Source organism: Labrus bergylta, chromosome 6, assembly GCF_963930695.1.
Source record: "Labrus bergylta chromosome 6, fLabBer1.1, whole genome shotgun sequence".
NCBI lineage: Eukaryota > Metazoa > Chordata > Actinopteri > Labriformes > Labridae > Labrus > Labrus bergylta.
In genome coordinates, this window is record NC_089200.1 from 25,255,535 (window position 1) to 25,277,515 (window position 21,981).

The window sequence follows — 21,981 nt, forward strand, 5'->3', positions numbered from 1 at the left end:
CAAACAGTCTCCAGTGGTCTAAATGAAACATCTGTGCTGTGCTTTTGGTCAAAATATAACATGAATCAAGCACCAGAGGAGGTTTGTGACCCTATATAAACCAGCTCTCTCAGAACACTCAGTTTTGGTGTGTGTGTCTCTTTAAATGCAGTGAGCCCCCCCCTGAGTTTTCCCGGCAGACATCACTCCTCAGAATAAAAATGGCAGACCTGCACAAAAGCTTTGTTCTAGGCTGGAGTGGAGTCCATGGGTGGAGATATCAGGGGAGAGGAGGGATTTATTTTTTTACCAGAATCCCACTGTGACATCACATGGAGAGCAAATTTGAAACTGAGCATTTTTCTTTGTGTTGTGAGACTCATGCAGACCACAAACAAAGGACTTGATGGGTTTATTTCACATTTTGCAGATCACTAGACACTCAGGTTACCCATTATGTTCAGAAACACTGTAAAAGTGGATTTTTCATAATATGTCACCTTTAAATTAATTCTTAAAAATGTAGCAGTACACAAACCCAAACTATGTTTTGATCATTGTTTTATTATAAAAATGATGCAGATACATTAAACCACTGCATGGCTGAACATGGTTTGTTTATTGAAAGATGAAAGACAATACAGAAAAGATCGTCTAACGATACTTTTTATAAATCATAAATAATTGTTTTATTGTTGATTTGTGCATTGTGCTGGCTTTGCATACAAACAGTTAACAGCAGTAACAACTGTAAGGTTTTAAATATTTTACACTGAAATGTGAGAATAGTAATTTTGATCAAATAGAAGGAGCTGCTGCATCTCGTCTGAACGTCGTCATGGAGACAATTTGTGGGCACTTCTTACAGTTCAGTCTGATTGTCTTCAAAGTGAGACTGTGCGAACTGAGAATGTTTCAAGTGTGTTCCTTTATTTTTGGGGCACTAAACTATAATCTTAATGACATGAAAGGTACTAAATCAAGCATTAAAAAAAAAAACATCTAGCTCATTATATTTTCATATATTGCATTATGAGATTGTAAGTATGTAAGCAAAATTGTGCTGTTCAAGCTGGAGGTGGAGCTTGTGTTAACCTATTTATGGTTATGTTGAGCCTATGGGTGCCCTATCTTTGGGTGAAATCCCCCAAATGTTAAACCTGAGAGGTTCTGACCAGTGGCAGTTCTAGACCACTTTTACTGAGTGGGCCAGTTGTTTTGTCAGAGGAGCTCATTCAACTCAGGACAAAAATAGACAAAGATGATCTTTCTTGAAGAAATTATTATGGTTGTTCGTTCAAAGGTGGTGACCATTCTTTTAATGTATCTGTGGTTGAGCCACAGTTGCTCAACTTTTCGCTTTTGCATCAATGCAATATCATCAAAATGAATGTAATGATTTATCAACATGCTCTTTGTTTTGGAGGGGGGCCAAGATCAGTTGCACAGGAGCACTGGCCCCTGTTGGCCTTTGCCCAAAAGCGCCAATGGTTCTGACATCATTGATGGTGTCAGAAAAAGGGGACTTGGGACTTCTCTGTAACAGAAACTGTCTGATTTTTTGTACAATTCTGATCTCTGCTTTTTGTGATGTATTGGGAGTCGCACTCCTCTGATTGTCACAACCACAACCATGTAAGAAGTTAAAAAGGGGGAACCTTTCTTTAGGACTTCATACAACTTCTGGATGTTTAAATCATGACATGCAACAGCAGGAACAAATGTTGGGAACCTCTAGTTTAATGTCAACAATACATTTTAAGCTCAGGCATATTTTTTTATTTATTAAAGCTTGGTAGCCTTTGGATAAAAAGTAAATTTCCCTCTTCAAATGTAATCCATTAGAGACACACAGTAGCATAAATCCAAAATACTCAAGCAAAGTGAAAGTACCTCAAAATTGTACTTGAGCACAGCACTTATGGTTATGTCGACGGTTACATTCAATCACTGCAATTCCACTTTACAGCCGCAGGCAATGCTCCAGTTCCAATTTTAGGGCAGGTATTGTGAATCGTTTCCCAACCTTCCCAAGGATCCAAATACTCCCAAATCCTTCTGACAAAGGCATTTGTAGCATCAAAGGCACCTCAGACAAAATAAAACCCAAAAAGAATGTTTTATCAGAGCACCAAAGAGGGTTAGAGTAGTTTTTTTTTTTTTTTTATCGTGGGGTTAACCGTTTCCAAATGGTTGGGGTAGTAGATTGGAAGTGAAGGGCGTGCTCCTGGGCGAGAGAGGAGAGAGTGGATGAGAGAGCGGCCCTAATGCGGCATCTCATTACAACCTCTGTCAGGATCCCTCTATTCTACCATCAGCTCCCCTTAACTTGGTAAGAGCCCAACTGTCGTTTCGAGTGAGTGTGCCGCCAAGGAGGCATTTACAAATAAATGAAAAATGTCACATTTGATTTCACTCCTCTCGGACTGCGGTGCCTCAGCTTTGTCACAAACTGTCTTTGTTGTTCTGGTCTCTCGCAGGTCCCGCTCCCGGTCGCCGTGGATAGGTTGTGGCAGGTTCAGGCCCTCTGCGTCTCTCCCAGGGTAAGCCCGCAGACAATGACCTTCCCTTAATGTATTTGAAACACTGATTCCTCCGGTTTTTTATTTTCCCTCCCCTGTTCTTCTTCTCTCATCCTTGTCCTTGAATGGCATGCGAGCGAGCAGGAAGTTGGAGCTGGTTTGCGATGAGTGGAAAATAAAGAGCTGGTAAAATGGCGTGGCGTGTCGTTCAGTGAGAGTCAGCATGGTATCGTCTTTAACCCTTGGCTTTGTGGTTTGCCTGGGATGCCCCCGCCACTGCTGCTGCCGCCACAAAGGCAGGGAATTAAAGACACACTGCACCTTTTTGATCTCGCTCCTTTGCCGACATTATTTTATACTGTGTTGTTTGAAGGAATGCGGTTGTGATTTTTAGCGTTTCGGGATGAATTCTTCGGATATGTTTGCGTCTTTTTCGTGGCGCTGATTGATGGCTTTTTTTGTTATTTTCGTCATGTTTAAATTACACAGGATCATTATTTTACTATTGTGTTTTTATACGGCAAAAAAATGTTTTATAATGTCGCAATCTTATGAAAGCACGGATGAAATGTGCGCTTAAAGGCTTTATTTCGATTCATAATATGCGAAACTGCTTCGCTAAATACTGCGAAAAAAGGCAGAATTTTCCGTTAAAAACACATTGTCGTCTTTTTAACCCAATATTTTCATCGCATAAATGTTATAGTCTTCAAAGTTTCTACATAATACTCATTGTTTACATTTTATAGTCATTATACAGGCAGTAAAAATATGTACGTTCCCTTAATAAAGGTATTCATATTGACGTGCGATCCACTGCGAATCATTTTGAAGCCATTTTAGTCTCACAGTATTTGTCTGTTTTATCGTTTCATACCTACAGAACAGTTTTTTTTTTTAAATCGCCTTAAAGCACCTTTAATCTCACGGCACATTAACGAGGATTTCACTTCAGCCCCATGACAGCAAAGCAATAGCATTAAAGAAGCATGCCACAGAGGTTGTGTGCTGAACTACACAAACCTATACATCCCATAATACCTAATACAGCTATCAGTCTTTACCACGACAACACATCCTGAGCTGCTGGTAAATACCCCATGCAGCGACCAATCCGCATCAGACTCTGGCAACTCTTTAAAGCCTCATTGTTGGACGCTAAGGCATTCTGTGATGTTTGAATGAGACGTTACAACAACAATTAGCGTGCAGCGTATCATCCATTGCTGAAGCAGTTGAATACTTGTTTTGATGTTTAAAAATCATGACCAGAAACATCTTTTTTCCCATTAAGGATTACCATCCATCAGCCTGCTACTGCAGTCACTTCAAAGAATAGACCTGCATACCTCCACCACTTCAGATTCACATCCTTATACTTTGTCTAAACACTTGAAAATGTGCATATATATGCTTTCATGAGCTGCAACAAGCCCTTTAGTGCTTTTACCCACTTCTGACAATTCTTACAGCCCTGTCAACAATTATTGGAAAACAAGCGTGTTGAATAGAATACGCTTTACTCACCTGCTGCTGCCTTCAACCCTCTCAGCTCATCAACTGGTGTATTCTCCATAAGGGCACTCAGTGAGATACCATTTGTAGCTTGTAGCTTTTTTTTATAGACTACAAATGCCCCATGCAGGCTTTTTTGGAATGGGCTGTTAAGCCTCTTTAGTAACACTTTAAAGAGTGTGTGTAGTGGGTGGGACGTTGTAAAGGAGGGGGAGAAGGACGGCCTGTTATGAGATCCTGGAGGCAGGACGCCTCAGCAGTTTAAAAGCTGTTAATGATGCATGTCGCTCATGGAGGAATCAGTGGACCACAGCCAACAGGTTTCTTTGCCTAAGCATGTGTCTATAAGTGTGTGACTGAGCGGGACACCTGGTGGGACTCTGTAGCCAGCCTTCCATTAAGCAATGAGGATGAATAACAAGAGGAAAAAGCCTTGTGTTGAATAGAAGTGGCACCGTTTGCCGTCGCTTGAAAGAGCAAAGCTGATGGGTTGCTGATGGGAAAGGTCGTTCAGGCTTCTGAGTGATTTTAAGGAGGTTATTATCTCGCAGTGCGCTATGTGGATGCTTTTGATTTGATTTGCAATTCTTTACTTTGAATTCCCGTTTCATTAAAACGGCATGGCAGCAACACAGGCAAATGTACTTGAATACTGACTTTATGAGTATAATTGTAGAAGTAGGATTCCCCAACGTACACAACCGGTCTGTTGCTGGAACTTGTTGAACGGCTCTATCAGAGCGGTTACAGGGTCAGATAAGGGCATGAGTTGAGGCCTGGGTCAAATGGGTTTATGGTCTTTTTCAGATTAAAGGTCGACAATTGAGATTTAACAATCTGCAGAGAGGAGGCACCAAGATTTTATTGCAATGACAAATATTGCTCTTTGTCTTCTTTTGTAGCAGAAAGATGGTAATGTCTATTTTGCATAACAAATAAAACAAAGTTATTTACCTGGCTAGAAAGAAAATCGATGATCAACATTTTCATTGTAACACTTTTTTAAAGGCCACAGCGTGGCCGAATCTTCTCACAGAAGAACAAACAGCAACAGTACGGCAGCTTTCAGTAGCAGTTTCTGCTTCCTCATACAGCGGTCTTTGACGTAACATCTCTTGTTTTCATGGCAACGATAAACATGTCGTGTCTCTCTAGACGGCCGCCACAACAAGACACGTCCCGTAGGCTTTGATATCTGTTGGAAATATTTGAGCTAATGTAAGTACAAGAATATATTTTATAAAGGTTTAGTCAATTTTTTTATTAATTTAGATATTTTTGGGTAAAAAATTCTAATACAAATCTACATATTGTACCTTTAAACAAACACTATAGTTGTTGTTGCTTTAGCTTTATTTGTACGGGCATGACCATCAGTCTATTGTCACGTTAGCAAAACGTTTATGTTTGCAGAGAAATTGACATGGTCAGCTCTCTGATTTTATGACTTGTGCTCAAGTGTTGTTTTGAGAGATGTGTCGATTCTTTTGATGAGAACAAGAGTTCCTGAGTCAGCAGCACATATAATTCACTTTATCCTTATTTATAGCAAACTTTACAGATCCCATATTATCTTGACTTTCACCTTTCATATTGCCAGTCTGTGAAACCCAGAGTGTAGCTTTGCATGATTTACAGTTCAAAAACAATCCTTATTTATTTTATTCTGTGTCAGCAAAACCCTCATTTCAGCCTCTGTTTGAAACATTTAGTTTCAGCTGCTGCCTCTTTAAGGTCCCCCTCCCCATGGGGCAGAACGCTGCAGGGCTGTCAGGGGAGGGCTGCTCTCCAGTGTTGTGAGGAGAGACCCTATAATAATAAAAGTAACTCTCTAGGTCACCTGACAAAGCAGAGATAAACATGAACAACTAAGTAACAATAAATCAATCAAATGAACATTAAAAAGACAAAGTGAGTATATAAAACCATTGTGGAGAGGTTTAATAAGACAGGATAGATATTGGTCACACAGAAAATACCAGTTTAGAAACATGTGTTTTGAGATATTATTTAAGAATGGAATAGATAGTCGATATCACGGATGTCTTGTGGGAGGGAGTTCCAGAGGCAGGGGGCAGAGCGGTTAAAGACTCAGGACCCCATGGTGGGTGGGTGGTGTAGTGAGTTGAATGGAAGAAGACCTGAGAGTGTAGATGTGCAGGAGTTCAGGAGTTCAGGGAGGATAGGAGGGGAATTAGGAGTAGTCGATTAAGAGATTGAAACTGTCAAGTTTGGCACAACTTCACTGCAAGCAGAGTGAAAAGCCAGAAGAGGTCAAAAAGCTTCAGCAACACTTGTAATATGAAGATTGGCTTCCTTAAATTCTTAACAAATTAGACCGACGCGTCTCGGCTCATGGCCTTCAGATGACCCTGATGAAGGCCACAAGCCGAAATGCGTCGGTCTTATTTGTTGTAATAATTTGAGGAAGTTGCAGGAGAGCCAGGATTTGATTTCCTGTAGGCAATCAGGGAAGTAGGCAGACCAGAGGTTTCAATGGCTTACAGAAGCCTTGAAGCTGTCTAGTGAAATTATGGGTTCCATATTAGGACTATTACGTTTAGCACCTTCCACTGACTTACCATGGGATTACTCCAACATACATTTACCTCATGATCTGAAATGTTGCCTACATTGAATATGGGCATCCAACTTTGTAGCACTGCGAGTTTGACAATAGGGATTATCAGAATAAGTCAACTTTAAGACTGTCCTAAATAATTTCTGAGTCTTAGAAAGGCTTGGTGTTTAAGGACTAAAAAAAAAACCTTGATATAATGTTTCAGTATATAGATTCAGCTTTAGCTTTCTGTGCCAGAGTTCAAGTTAATTGGCAGAAGAACTGGTGCAGTACGTTACTGCTTTAAATTTTTTTTAAAGTGTTACGTGTACAAGACTTCATGTAAAATATCATGAAGGTACATTTGTTCTTAAAACAACACAGATAATGCCAGTAATTAATGTGATACTACCATCTGTCACACATGAACCTGAATCATTGAAAACAAACATTAACACATTACCTGACCTTGTGAACACGCCGTCAGACTACATATCACCAGCTTCAGAGTGCATTTAACACAATTAACACACGAGGGAACATCCTTCCTTCTGTCAAAACAAACTACAAATGTGATTATCACAAACAAAACCAGTAAGACAACACTGAACCTGCAGCGCATGGATGTGGTCGAGGTACACTGTACATCACTGTCAGCAGTGTCATCTTTAGCAATGATGGAGGTGGATTTGGTAAAAGACATGGCTGATGAATATCACAGTACAACATGCTCGGTGTCCTTTATGTTGACAAAGACCTTGGTCAGTTGTTGGGACGCTGTGTGAGAGTGTGTGTGTGTGTGTGTGTGTGTGTGTGTGTGTGTGTGTGTGTGTGTGTGTGTGTGTGTGTGTGTGTGTGTGTGTGTGTGTGTGTGTGTGTGTGTGTGTGTGTGTGTGTGTGTGTGTGTGTGTGCGTGTGCCACATGAATGATGAGTTCGATTCACTCAAGGTGACTTTTGAGGAGTCATCCATTTCTCAAGTCATTGTCTCCCATTACTTGCGCCAGTGCACCACTAATGCTCCACACACAAGCCATCATGGCCTCTTATCACGTTTGAAAGTATACTTCACTCTATATATCGAGCAGAATATATTAAAGGGTAAACATTCAAGCTGTTTGGACTGAAAAATAATTTCCGAATGTGTCTAAGAATTTTGCAATATCTCTGTCATCTCTGGCAGTACTCTGGCAACTACAGATGAGCCATGAAAGTGAAATATTCACTTTTATCAGCATCTGGATTGATCTAATTATAGGCCTGTTTTACAAAGTGCTACATGATCTCCCAGAGTGGGTGTTATGTCTGACCTTACCCTGCACCCTGCTCTACTTTATGCTTCATATCACTACAGCTGCCAGTTCGATTGCTGATGTGCTTCAAAGACACCCACTGTGTCTACATAACTGATTCCTTGTCAGACTGAGGGCGGCCTGTGCTAAAGAGTCAGGATTAAATGCTTTTTTTCTGTGATATCTGCAAAGATATTAGCTTGTTTTGTACTCTGAAGTGGTTGACAGCAGTAGAGGTTCAGCACACCAGTTGGTAACTTTGTGAACAAAGTTAAAGTCTCAGTTGGAGCACCACAGAAGGTGAGTAAGCCCACGTATGAGTGGGATAGGTGTAGTTGAAGTGAATCTATGGGCTGGATGAACAGTCATTGTCAGAGTGTCAGGTAGGGTCGGTTTAGATTTGACTAGTGGTTCAGTGAACGGATAGATCGTACGAGTTGGATAGGTGCTAAGAGTAGGGGTTAAGAACGCAATGTCAACTCATTGATTAGAGTTCTAGTCTCAGCGAGAGGAAGTCCTCAGATGAATGAGGTTGGAGCTCGCTCAGTGGAAAAGAAAATGATAAATGAGCCTTTCACATTGTAGGGGAACCAGAGTATATGTTGGTTCACAGAGAATGGATTGCAATTGGTTCACAGGGGATGGCTGCTTTCCTCTAGCATTGGTACCAATGCTTTTCAGGGCGCATGTACTCACATTAGCAAAGTTGTCCTGTGCTTAAGCACGATTGCCCCCCTCTCCCAATTCCCCTGCTGCCCTGCACTCACACTGCTCCAGGACTAACCAGGCCTGAGCCCGGTTACCTGGGTACAGGAGGAGCTTGAGCATGGAACGGAGCACTCACACTAGTCAAACAAACTGGACTTTAGAGGTGAAGCGTGCTTAGACACGGTCAGATTGCCTAGTGTTAAGTGCGCCCTCAGTGAAACATCAAGCAGGTGCAAAGCATTAACACCATTTAAAACCCAATGTAAACCATTAAAAACCAAAGCAACAACACCATGTATTCACTACTGGGAGAAAGCACTGAAACATGTTTGCTTTTTTAGCTTCAGGAGCTGCAAGCTAAAGTCTCCAATGATTACAAACACTATAACGTTAATGCATAAAATAGAATTAGCCGAATGGACACTCAAAACGATTCATAAAGTGAGTGGCTGTTTGTAATAATGTTATTCTAAAAGTGTCACACATTTTCATACTATTTTAACCGGTTACAAAAACTGTAATTTATTTATGTAATAACCTCCCAATCTAAGACGATATTGCATTTTCACAAATAATGCAGTCACAGATACAAGTCACTTTCTACTGTCAACCAAACTGCTTCATCAACAAAGTTACAGAATGATCTAACTCCAAAAATGTAGAAAAATAAAAAGCCTTGTTTGAGATGCCAGAAAAAATACAATAAAATGTCTGCAGGGCTGGAGGGAAGGGAGGTAAAACCGAAATGTTTTCAGAAAATGGAAGTCTTGGTAAAATAGGATGTTGGATGTAATGCACTATTATTGTTACCTTCTCCTGTAAAGCTATTCACACCTGAATATCTGACACTGAAGGCATTGATGTATTGACGGACTAGACAGACTGTGATTGACATAGTTTCTTCGAAGATGGGAACTTTGGCAGAGATTTCTTAAATCATTCAAGAAGATGTTTCCTTAAAAAAAAAAAGATATGACTTTTGAAAGAAGAAAATACTTTAATTTCCTCTTTCAAATAAAGATTTCATAAACAGCAGGGGTTTGCTGCTCAATCCGATGTGACTAGAAGTCTATGATTGCTAATTTTGTGCTAAATGAATACTCATTATGTTCTACAGAATGTGTTTATAGGCATTTTATAATCTGATATTATACGTACAGGAGCTCTTACACATTCTGGATGCAGCCAAAGCAAAAAAAAATGCCATCACTTTTCAGACTGAACACTCTAAAACGCCCAACATCCAATGATTAATGGAGCTGAAGGACCTCAGAGTTCAGCACAGAGAGAGATTTAACCACAACTCCTGATAGTGTTTATTGAAGCGGAATGTGAGATGATATTTTCTTTGCTTGAGGCAACAGTTTCAATGTGTTGCACAACACTACTACGACACAACAGGGAATATGGAGCACTTCTGGTGTCACCATCCATTCAACATTTTGCAGACTAAAAAAAAAATCAGTCACCACAGTGTAGCCTCTAACAACAGATAAAACTGGCCACACACTGGAGGATTTCAATTCTTAACCGATTTAAAAACCGTGGGAGACCAAAGACATAAGGATAGTTATAACCGATCTTTGATACACACTAGACGACTTGTGATCACCCGTAACTTAAGAAGAAAAGCAAATATGGTGGAGGGTCCTGCTGTCCTGCTGTGTATTCTGTTTTGCACTGGAAAACAATATGGATGAAATCCTGGCTGAGAAAACAGGATTTTCAACTTCAGCGCTAGGAGCGAGCGATCAAAAAGGCAGAGTGCTAGGATGCTGTCGGAAGCAGTCCAATTGAGAATCATGAATATCAAACATGTTTGATATTTATGATTCTAGATCATGGAGGCTCCCACTCGATCAGGAGCAGTAAAATAACCTTGGTGACACCATGCATTTTAGGATTCTTCAGACAACGGAAATTACAAGCCTCAAATCTGGCCATGACGGCAGAGTGCTAGGATGCTGTTGGAGGCAGTCCAATTGAGAATCGCAAATATCAAACCCGTTTGATATTCATGATTCCAGATCATGGAGGCTCCCACTCGATCAGGAGAAGTAAAATGCCCCCCCCCCCCCCAGACTTTGTCTGAATGATCTCAATGGTTAACACAGTTTGTCTATTTTGTACCGATGAAAGCCGGATAGAGACCCAACTGCATCACCTCATTCTTTCAAACAAAATGTAAAGTTTGTTTAACATGCCTGAACTAATTAAAACATGTATCTTGACTCGTGGTGAAGAATCAATTCCCTGTAAGTGATTATAATAATCTAGTACAAAGAACGTAAAGCATGTATTTTTTAATATTTCTGTATCTAAATGTCATTGTTAATCTACTCGACAGAGACTATGCATCAACCTTGGAAAGAAGCCTGTAGTGTTGTGTGAAAGGCTGGGTGGTTGCCGTGCCAGAGCGGTTCCCCTTATTGGAATGACAGAGGATAGTCAAAGCGTTCTTTGTCACCATGTATGAGAAGACGTGTCAATGCAGTAATCCTCCCGATAAAGGTTAACTTTGCATGATAATCTCTGCTGATATTGCCCACTTAAACTGCACAGATGGGGTACATTTTTCATTAAAAGCTTCTTGTCTCTTTATACTGCATATTGTAGTCATGCTTCAGTCAGTGTGATAAGTAAGATTTAATCAAAGAATTTGAGTTAGTCACATTATTTTTAAAGGAAGAATGTGCAACATTTTACACTTAAAGGGGTCATATTATGCTTTTTCTGGTTTTATATGCTCTTTAGTGTGTTTTCCAAGTGTCCTGTGCATGTTTAGGCACATCTATGTGAAAAAATTCAAAGTCCGCGAAAACACAGCTTCTCCTAATCCTGTTAGGGTAAGGTCAAAAAAATTTGCCAGTGTGACGTCTTGTCAGTGTGATATCACTGATCTAAGCGACTGACCAATTACAGCAGAGCCGACAGGCCAACCAATCAGATCAGACTTGGCACACATGGGGACTCTGACCGTGGGCACTTCAGAGCCTTAGAGAGAGAGTAGAACATGAAAACAGACACTTTTTTATAACTTTAGCTATTGTGAACGTACTTTAGTAGGAACATAGATTAAATATGCGAACCATAATATGGGCTCTTTAAATATCGCAGAAGTTAAATAAATCCTCTGTAAATTTCTCTCTCAATTTTGTCTACAATGAGTGAGAAGCTCGAGTCCCGCCAGCTGTACATGTGTTGTTGACGGAGCTGTGTTTACATCATGTTTACATGGTCGGGACAGCCTTGCGTATAAAGCTGTTTTAGTTAAGGACTAGAAAAAAGAAGAATAACATACTCACTGCTTAGGAGAGCGGAGGCTTCAGAATAGCCGAGGTGTCGCCAAACAGCAGTTTGTTTTGGTTTAGTACTGGAGCTCAAGGACGACATCTACTGGATCAAAAAGTTGCACATACTTCCTTTGAATATAGTGGATAACATCAAATCAAATTATTTAAAGCTGTTGGGGGTGGTTTTGGCAAAAAAATATCTCATTTTATTTTGAAGAAGAATTTAATCTTTTGGCATTGAGTTAAAACACGATGAAGTGTTTGGTGCAGGGCAAAATGTAGAAGTCAGAAAATCCAGTCACCACAGTTTCAACTCTTTGCTCTCTGTGCTCCTTTTCTCCCTATCTTTTTCTATCAAATCCTCCCTCTCCTACCCAGTCCCTCGTCGACCTTATCGCATCCTACAATGACACATAACTCAGCAGCACACCTGCGACCCGTGACAGCTGAGCCCCTGGCCTGGTGCAGTGCTGTCACTCAGCTAGCTAACTGCCATTAAACAGCATGACCCTGCCGCCCCATTAGGCTCCAGTCAGATGGGAGTGTCAAACCATTCGGTGGTGCTGTACAGTTGTATTCGTGATGGAAGTAAACCAACAGGTCCAAAAGGCTGCTCATTTTTCACATAATATTGGAGAGGTTGAGAGACAGTCAAGACCAGCAGATGTAGGATTCATTCCTAAATTGTTTTAGGTGGTTGAATATAGAAATTACTCCTTAATGAGAATTAATTTTTTCAAGGACAATGAAAGCTGATCACTGCTGACTTGCGAGTACTGAATCTTATTAAACACCTTAATCCCATGCTATATGGTAAATTATAAATGGACTTGAGCATGTATAGTGCTTTTCTAGTTGTCAGACCACTCAAAGCACTTTTGGCAGAGGCTGCTATTTAAAGTGACCATCAGAAGTCACTAATCCCATTCACACACATTCATACGCCCCCGGGGAAGCAGCGGGAGCACTTCAGCGACAGGTGTCTTTGCCCAAGGACACATCGAACATATGGCTGCAGGAGCTGGGGAGAAAACATCCTCTAACCTTCCGGTTCAGAGACTCTACCAACTGAGCCACAGCCACAAGCCACAGCCACAAGAAAATGTTATCTCGGTCAATTATTTCGCCCCTTTTATAATACTAATTGGTGTTGTATTTTATATTGTTGGAAAGCCTGATTAGTCGCCTTTACAAGGAGGTATAACTTGTAAGGATTGTGCATTTGGGGAATGAGCAACACAGCTAAACGTGTGGGTAGCGCCCAATTCTTTTTTGCCAAAATCACCTGCAATGTTCTTCTGTTGGTACTGACTCCTAAGTTTGATGCAAACTGCTGAGTGTTCACTGGAGGAAAATAACCGGAATCGTCTTAGTCTAATTGCCAATAAGGACCAAGGGAAATGTTTGTATTTTCCCCCCTTTTTGCTCAGATTACCTCAAATGAGGCGACGCCTGCAAGCTCGTTCAGGCAGTCAGCTCAAGCTGCACTGATTTCACACTTAACATGCACCATTATCCACAATCACCTGACAACACCTTCTTCCAATTAGCGGACTATTTAAGCTGCAAGATTTCCGGTCTCTCCCTCTGCTCTATCAATGTCAGCTCTGACCTGCACCAGTACTGCACTCTCCCTCAGCCCCTCCACCACCCCAGCATCCACCTGTAGGCTCCAACTGAGGGGGGGGGGTTAAGATATCATCCCATCACTTCTGAAATTTCTGCATGTAAATTAAAACTGCAAGGAGGGATGCGATCGGAGCCGAGACGCCAAACACAAATAATGTTCTGCTGCAATACATATTTCCAAAAAATACAAACATGCATGTTGTCTGACTGAAATATCATTTTCCTGTTCCCCACAATCAACTCTTTCAGTTACTTTGATACACATACAGGAAAGAACGTCAGTCAAGGCGAGCATGACTGATGATGCCATGTATATAAACTTTAACCTCAACATCTGGCTCTATGTCTATCCTGAACACTTCCGATGAAACATTGTTTAATCCTCTGATAATTCATGTCAGCTCATCGGCTCACCTTAGTTCATTCTTATTTGTTCACAGCTGTGTCTATGTAGCTTAGCATTTATTACAAATATGTAAATCAGCCTTTCCACATTCATTTCCACCAATTAGCTTCTCATTGGGTGGTAATTATTATTGATGATGAGCTATGAGCCTTAGCAGTCACCTTCTGCTTTGAGAGACAGAGAATTGAACAAGGTTGATGGAATTAGCAGAAGCGAGCTATGAGGCAAGACTGCTCAGTCAGTATGCATGCAGTCTGCATCATGACAATTATTAGAATATCACTAACCCTAAACATATGGTACCTTTCCATAGAGAAGTTTACCTAGTGCTTTACAGGGTAAAAAACATACTCGTGAAAGTGTATCTTACTGGAGCGCTGACTAATATAAAGTTTCACCTCCTCCTTCTTCCCGAACCACCACAATTTGCCGGATCATTGACTTTGTGAGGTGTCAGAGGTATTCCACTGAGTAGCTGGCCAACAGGGTCAGATGCTCTCAACAGTTGTCACATTGCTTGGCAGTGGATGTCAAACAACCCTTTTTCAATATAGCTCACAAATGCTCACTTGGACTAAGATTCGATGGCTTGGTGATCCGGTTCAGTGAGCCAAGATCACCTCGTGGACTTATCCCAGATGAGCTCATCCTAACAATGTAAGCAGGGATGTGTTGTGGGACATGGTGAATTGCTTAAAAAAATGGAAGGAATTAAGTTTTTTCTCACCCTAACGTGATATTCAGAGCCAGTTTTAGTCATTTGGAGGCCCTACGCAAAGACCAATATGAGCACCTACTGTACCCATATTTGAGCACCTTCCCCAAATTGAAGCACATTTTTTAAGTGAACACATCCCCCCCAATGCTTGTTTACCTAGGAGATACAAACAAAAATCTTGCAATATCGTAAAATGTACGATACTGTTATATCCCTTAATAACTGACGCTTATTTTCAGGGGTGGCCGGGTTCATGAGGTTAGATAGGTTGTCAGTTAGTCACAAGGTTGCTGATATGATCCCTGGCTCAGTTGATCCATGTGTCAAAGTGTTCTTGAGCAGGACGTTGAGCCCGAAGTTGCTTTCGGTGGTCCAGTCAGGGTGTCATATGTTTAAAAGAAAACAGCCCATTGACGAGTTAGCACATGCAAACTGTTGCATTCAAATTCATCCTCCACACATGGACAGACCTCGCCCTAACAAGGCTTTGGAAGTGACCAATGGAGTTTATATACTCCAAGATAGTTTGCTTCCAGAACTCAATCTCTTATACTGAAGATGATCAGCTGAACACATCTGCCATTACTGAATCTTTTATTGTCTCTCTTGATGATTACAGTAACTTATTTAGCTCACTAGTGGTTAGCCCTGTTTAGAAAGGGATTATTCACCTGAAATCAGTGTCCTTACGGAAACAGACTTGAACTCACTATTATTTCAGTATCTCATTTGATTTAGAGCCATCTTTAGTGATCATGGCCACTTGTGCTGGAGATAGAAACATCTGAGTGACTGAGAAGAGATTTCCTGAATTCACCTGACTTTGCTGGACTAAATGTATACCCTTTTAATATTGCTACTTTAAAACCACTAAAGATGTTAGAGTCGGGGCTGAAACTGCAGAGCTTGCCTGCACTCTGCAGCACTCTTATGCCTCACGATCCCTGAGGGACAGAGAGAGTTCATATTCGGAAGGAGAGAAATAGGAGTAATTAGAGACTGGCTGTTGAGAAAGGAGAAGAGAGTGATGGGAGGGCAGAAAGATATGTGAAGACGTACAGAGGGAAAGGAGGTACAAGATGAAGAGGATGGGTGACAAATGGCATTAATCAGAACAGCTTTCTCGCTTAAGTACAGTTACAAAATGAGTGCTATACCTTTTAATAGGGAATCTGCATCGTTACGAAAGGCTTTGCATTCAGATCGCAGGTCTCCTAGCAACCATAGCTTGCACCATCATGGAAGTCGACTCAAATGGCTCAGTTAATGGATTATTGGTTATTTATATATCATTAAAAGAAAATGCCCAAAAAATGTGAAATCTGAGAAGTTAGAGTGTGGTGACTTAAATGTGTCAATAAAAAAATTGAATAGCGCCCTGAATACCCTTTGACATCATGGACAAAGAGCATTCAAACTTATTCACATAAATAACCCAAAACACTTAAAAGAAAGAATGTGCACATTTTTGATCCAGTAGATCTCGCCCTTGAGCACCAGCATCAAACTAAAACAAGCTGCTGTTTGGCCACACCTCCCACCCCTCTCCACTTGCGTTCATACGGAGGAGTTATATGAACGCACCATAATAAAGCACCATTAAGAGCAAGCAGCGGACATTATTGTTCTTGGCTCGAACTGCTTCCTGGGTCCTGCATTGTTGTGTTAGCAGGCTGATGTTAGCACACTTTGGTTAACTTCATATTGCATTTAAATTGACACTGAATGACCGTGATCTAAACACACTAACATGACATCCAAATAAGCAGTGAGTATGTTATTCTTCTTTTCTCTAGTCCTTGACTGAAACAGCTTTATACACACGGGGAGGAGTCGGCCGTCCCGTCCATGTAAACATGATGTAAACACGGCTCTGACAACAACACAGCCAGAGGGACTCACGCTTCTCCCTCATTGTAGACAGTCATGACTCAGAGAGACATTTACACAGGATATACTTGACTTCTGCTTTATTTACTTGTAAAATGTTACACATTCTGCCTTTGATATTTTCCCTGCGATGTGTTCACTTTCACCGGTTAAAACTTTAACTGCTTTAACAGAGTTTTTCATCATTTTTTTCAATGGAAACACAGGTATTCATACATTCGGTCCTTCGCTCTGCGTACAACACACCCACGAGCCTCAGCATTCAATGCTAAAGAAAAGCTGGCTGGAGATGCAAATAGTATTTGTTGAAGAACACAAGCTGTACTAACCTTGCAATAAGGATGCAGCATTCTGCTGTAGTTGCAATACAAACACCAAATGCTACTATTAACCAGTAGGACCTGTTGCTCAGAGTGGTATGCCTACATTGTAAGTATTAAATGAGTTAACATTTTGTGTGACACGTGGTTAGAGCTTTTGGGTCATTGCTTTTTTTGCGGGTAAAGGCTACTTCAAGTCCTCAGTAAAGGGTGGACATAATCATTCTAGATCAGTGGTTTCCAAAGTGGGGTCCAAAAACAAATTAGAAATGACTAAAAAGTTGCATATTTTATCCATTATTGTGATATAGTCCATAAGTGAGATTTGTGTAGTAAAACATTTGAGTTCACACATAACTGTAACAATGTAGGTATCTGTTGTGCACTTTAAGGCTGCTGTGTTCTCTAGTGTTGTTCTATTGTCAATGTTTGGAAAGGCCTATTAGTGTGTGCCGCTGTGGGTAACAATAAATTCTTTAAACACTTCCAGGAACAGAGGGGGTCCCCGGTCTCTCGCATCGTTATTTTGGGGGTCGTGGGATTAAAAGTTTGGGAACCCCAAAGTCTTGCCTTCTTTTCATAACATTGAACATACTTCCTTTTTTTCTGTAATATTGTATGTCTCCAGTGATCAAAGAAACTCTATGGAAAAAGAGTATATCCCAGGATTGAAAATGGTCATATCTCCTTGAGGAGTGTGGCTGTGGTAATGATGCAAACTGTGGACACCTTTGTGGAATAAAGAAGATTATTAGGCACTAAGCGGATTGGCTGTTGAGAGGTATAATATGGGACAAGCTTTTCTCTCCCACGGGACCATATAGCACACAGGGAGATGATCAATTCCAGAGGTAGAGATAACAGTGTTGTTTAGAGTGAGATTAAAAAAGATTAACACCAGTTTGGCATTTCAAAAACCCCGAGCGCTTCTTTAATATCTCTCGGTTCAGCGAAGGGTTTTGTTTAAGACATGAGCTCCCAATTCTCTTAAGGCTTTCCTACCCTCTTTTTGTTTTTTTCTCTAAGAGTCTAAAAATGTTCACCTGAGGCAGCTGTTCAGCTTTTTAGTTACCTGACCCTCTTTAAGCCCACATTTAGCCAAGCTTACCTTCCTCAGAGGAGCAACAAATCCTGTGGAGCATGCCTAAAGTGAGAGTGGGAGGTGGTAGGAGGAGGAGGAGGGAGGGGGTGAGGAGGTGTACAAGATGGTTGGAACACTATCTAAAAATAATGTTTTTCTGGATGGAACATCCCATTTAACATCACTTTTATAAGTCCTCCAGAGGAAACAGAAGTGGGAGGGGAGTGGCTATCACCCCACAAAATTGTTGCAGTTATCAGTCGGGCTTTCTCTGATAGAAAAAAGGAGTGTGGATTATTATTGTAGAAGCATCAAGGCTGTTTTGTCCCTGCCTGAGCCCAGCGATAGCCATCGGATACCCTCACTAGCCTGTCAATGCTGTTACCTTGCCTTTGGCGCGCTATCAGACAGACACAGTCACACAATCTGTGGTATACACACACACACACACACACACACACATACTCACATTGAATGCTGCAAAGAAAAATAATGGTATGATGCAGAACATACTAAACATTTAAGATGAATCCAAGACAGATTTATTGATGATATGATCGACACAGTTTATGTAACATGCCTCATACATGTCATGTGATACACACCGTCTCTATAGTCTGAGCCTCAGTATAATTATTTCACTCTTCAAACCTTCCTGCTCCCTATACACTTGTCCCTCACTGATGCATCCTTGTCCCTTGTTTCTCATAAATCTTTTGAGAATATTTTACCGCCACTTTTGTGATTTTTTTATTTTATTTCTTTCACTCTCAATGTAGTCCTGTGATGCGTGCTTGTTCCCTCTCACAGGCTTGGTCAAGAACCTGCCGTCTGATCCCTAGACTGACACAAAATACCAAAAAATATATTAAACCAACTAGAATCAAAGGCACATATCTTAAATCAAAACTGCAAAACTTCCCCAAAATATTTTGACTATAGACTTGGAAAAGACACAAATGCTTGTATTGAATGGGGTTTCTCTGTGTTGTTTTTTTCTTCCAATGGAGACAATGGTTGATATGGTGCATAATACCAATGATTACATCTCAACTGGTTGGTTTAACTTGCCTTCGGTTTGTCTTGAAAATGGTATTAAATTGACAAAATTAAAGATTTCTCAGTGATTAAAAGTCATCACAAAAATATTTTTCGAGAGCTATTGTGCCTGTATAAATGGTTTGTGTTGTCAATAGGTTTAAAGGCCAAATTGCATAGGATCATTTATTATACTAGTTGAGATAGGTTAGAAGTTACATATTGTTGTTTTTCTTAAGTGCTAGGCAGGTGGCAGACGTGTATAGCGTAGAAAGGCTTCAAACTAAGACTGTATTGTGTCGGACGATTGGTATTTTCACAGTGTGCCTCAACTCTCACTGAAGAAACAAGAACTCTTGAGGTTCAAGGTTTACTGCTTACAACTTTTCTTCATGATTTGTTTATATAAGGTGATTTTGTATCAGTAGTGAAAGTACAGTGAATTTATACCCAATCTATTTATTCTCAGGCTGAGTCTGGTGCCCATTTTATAGTAACAATACAAGATCTTGACATAATGGAGCACTTTAATCTCCCTCTTCATCCCCTCAGTCTATGCACAAGGACTTAAAACTGAACTTACTTTTCACATATTTTTTTTTTTTCTTGCATGAACTCTTACTGTGTTGGTTTAGAAAGCATTATTTCCAATTGAGATTGTCTTCTAGATTATTATTTTGAATAATTGAATATTTACCTCTGGTGTTAAGTTAAAGGAGCAGTATGTAACTCTGACACCTAGTTTTAAAATAGGTAATGCAGTCGAAATACTGGGTGCTGCGTTGTTCCAGGAAGCCAGCCCTGCAACGTAGCATGTTTCCTTAATGTCTGATCATATAGTAAGTTCACTTTATCGTTTCATTCATTAGATATCTTACATATTTTTCCTTCAACTGTGTGATGACAGAAAACTGTTGGTTGAACTTTCCCTGTTTTCCTGATATATATTCTTTTGTTGTGGTCTAGAGTTTGTGAAAGCTAATGTTGTTGTCTACAGTGATCGAGTTGAATGTTCTTATGTCACTAGTGACAAAAAAAAAGCAAGAAGATAGAATATATGATATCTGGAGAAGTTGTTACCTTGCTTGAGATTTTGCATACATAGGATATCATAATTTCTGCCTGTCCTAGCGCGGTTTCCAGACATTTTAATCGATTGATGCACAGTGTTATAATGATCATATGTATGGCCAGACCAAGACAGATTAGACCTCTTTGCAACAGATCTGTAAACCTACATAGTGCGACATCATGCTTTATAGATCTACCTTAATAACGGGGGTTTGATTCCTGGATGTGACCCATTGCCAAATAGTTGGGGGGGGCCTTTCGTCACTCAAAAGAAGGGTACATGCATTCTCTCGACTGCAAACAATCTGAACGGCTATGATTGATCAAGACATCTTTCTTTACAGGAGGTGAGATCAAATAATTCAGTTTTAGGGGACAGCACTTCAAAAGCCATTACCTAGGAGTGGTTGTATTTATCCTGATGTGAAATAGCAGCTACTCTATCAACTCGTACATTTTTACGACAGGGTCTCCCTTTCATAATCTCAGCTCGGCTCTAATGTGTTGCCCTAATCAGCCTTAAATTGTCATCTCAGTTTGATTTAACTCGGCCATAATGAGAAATCTGCTTTTCGAAATGACAGTTGCCATCCATTTATCCTTTTCATGTCTCTTTACACGGCCTCTCCCTCCCCCACGCTGTCCAAATTGAAGTTGGAGGAGACAGCAGGGCTGGATTGTGTGATGACAAAATATATATCTCTTTTTTTTTCTTGGACAGAATATATTGGGTTTTTCATCATTCATTTTGTAGGCTTATGGAAGAGTGGGGGATTATTGGAAAAGTTTATTTCAAAGGGTTCTTTCAAATAGATCACTGATGGGCTTTGGTAAAATACAATGATGAGTTGTGCGACCGTGTTGACTTGATGGAAGCACAGAGTAAGGGTAAAGTCTAAATGGATCATTTGCACAAGGAAAGGGTCCTTTGTGTTCACCAAGCACCACTCGAACTCCATTTCTCTCATGCCTGCCAGTGATTATTGGAGAATACAAGCAAAATGAAAGTAGACCTATTTCCATTAAGGCTCTGTTTGCTCAGTGTAATGTTTGTTAGGTCTTTGTTGTGTGTCAACGAATGAAAAAAGCCATAGAGCCTTGGTGTTAAATTACTCCTCAGATATCTGCTGTTTTTCTCATGTCTCTTTGCATTACTTTAACTTTACCTTTTCTGCATTTGGAACACTTGTTTTGGCCAACTTAAATGTCAGTCAGGTAATAAGTGGAGTGGTTCTTACTTAAATTACTGCTCTGCTGGTGGGTGTGCAATTCTTTTCTTAGGGGTCTGGGTTTATTTTGTTCAGAGAATGTTTTGCATCATTCCTTTCTTTGTTTGCATGTTCAGACACGGCTGTGGGTCAGTGGTAGAGTCAGTCGACTCTCAACTGGAATGAGCCAGATGTCCAATGTGTCCTTGGGCAAGACACTAAACCCCAAGTTGCTCCCACTGATGTGTGTGAATGGGATTAGTTACTTCTGATGGAGTCTTTATATAGCAGCCTCTACCATCAGTGTGTGAATGTGTAGGTGTGACCTGTGGTGGGGAAGCTCAAGCTTAAGTCTATTTACCATTTACAAGTCTAAATTGAGTACTGCAAATGCTGTCATGTGTGTTTTTGTTCTGCTTGAGTTGGAGAGAAACCTGATTTTGAGATTTTTCTAATCTCAAAATCTATCAAAAGGAGCCAGCTCTTTCCAAAAAAAAGCAAAAGAAAACGATGAGAGAACAAACCCCACACAGGAAAGACGTCTTCAACTTACCTCGAACACCTGCTGCTTAAAAATACAGTACACATGGGGCGCGCTGGTGGTGCAATGGTTAGGGCGCGCGTCCCATGTGTTGAGACTCTCGTCTCGAGTGGTAGGCCCGGGTTCGCTCCCACCCGTGGCCCCTTTCCACATGTCATTCCCCACTCTCTCTCCCTGGTTTCCGACTCTATCTGCTGTCCTCTCTCTGCAT

The 21,981-nt window shown here is 40.6% G+C and overlaps 1 protein-coding gene across 1 annotated transcript in view; it reads left to right on the forward strand.

Annotated features, from left to right (window-relative positions):
- Positions 1-395: 395 nt before the first annotated feature.
- Positions 396-21,981, forward strand: part of LOC109982366 (inactive N-acetylated-alpha-linked acidic dipeptidase-like protein 2) — a 504,674-nt gene continuing 483,088 nt past the window's right edge. Inside the window, exon 1 of the mRNA XM_065956060.1 lies at positions 396-2,522. Coding sequence (XP_065812132.1) covers positions 2,370-2,522 — 153 coding nt within the window. The 5' untranslated portion in view covers positions 396-2,369. The remainder of the gene's footprint in view (positions 2,523-21,981) is intronic.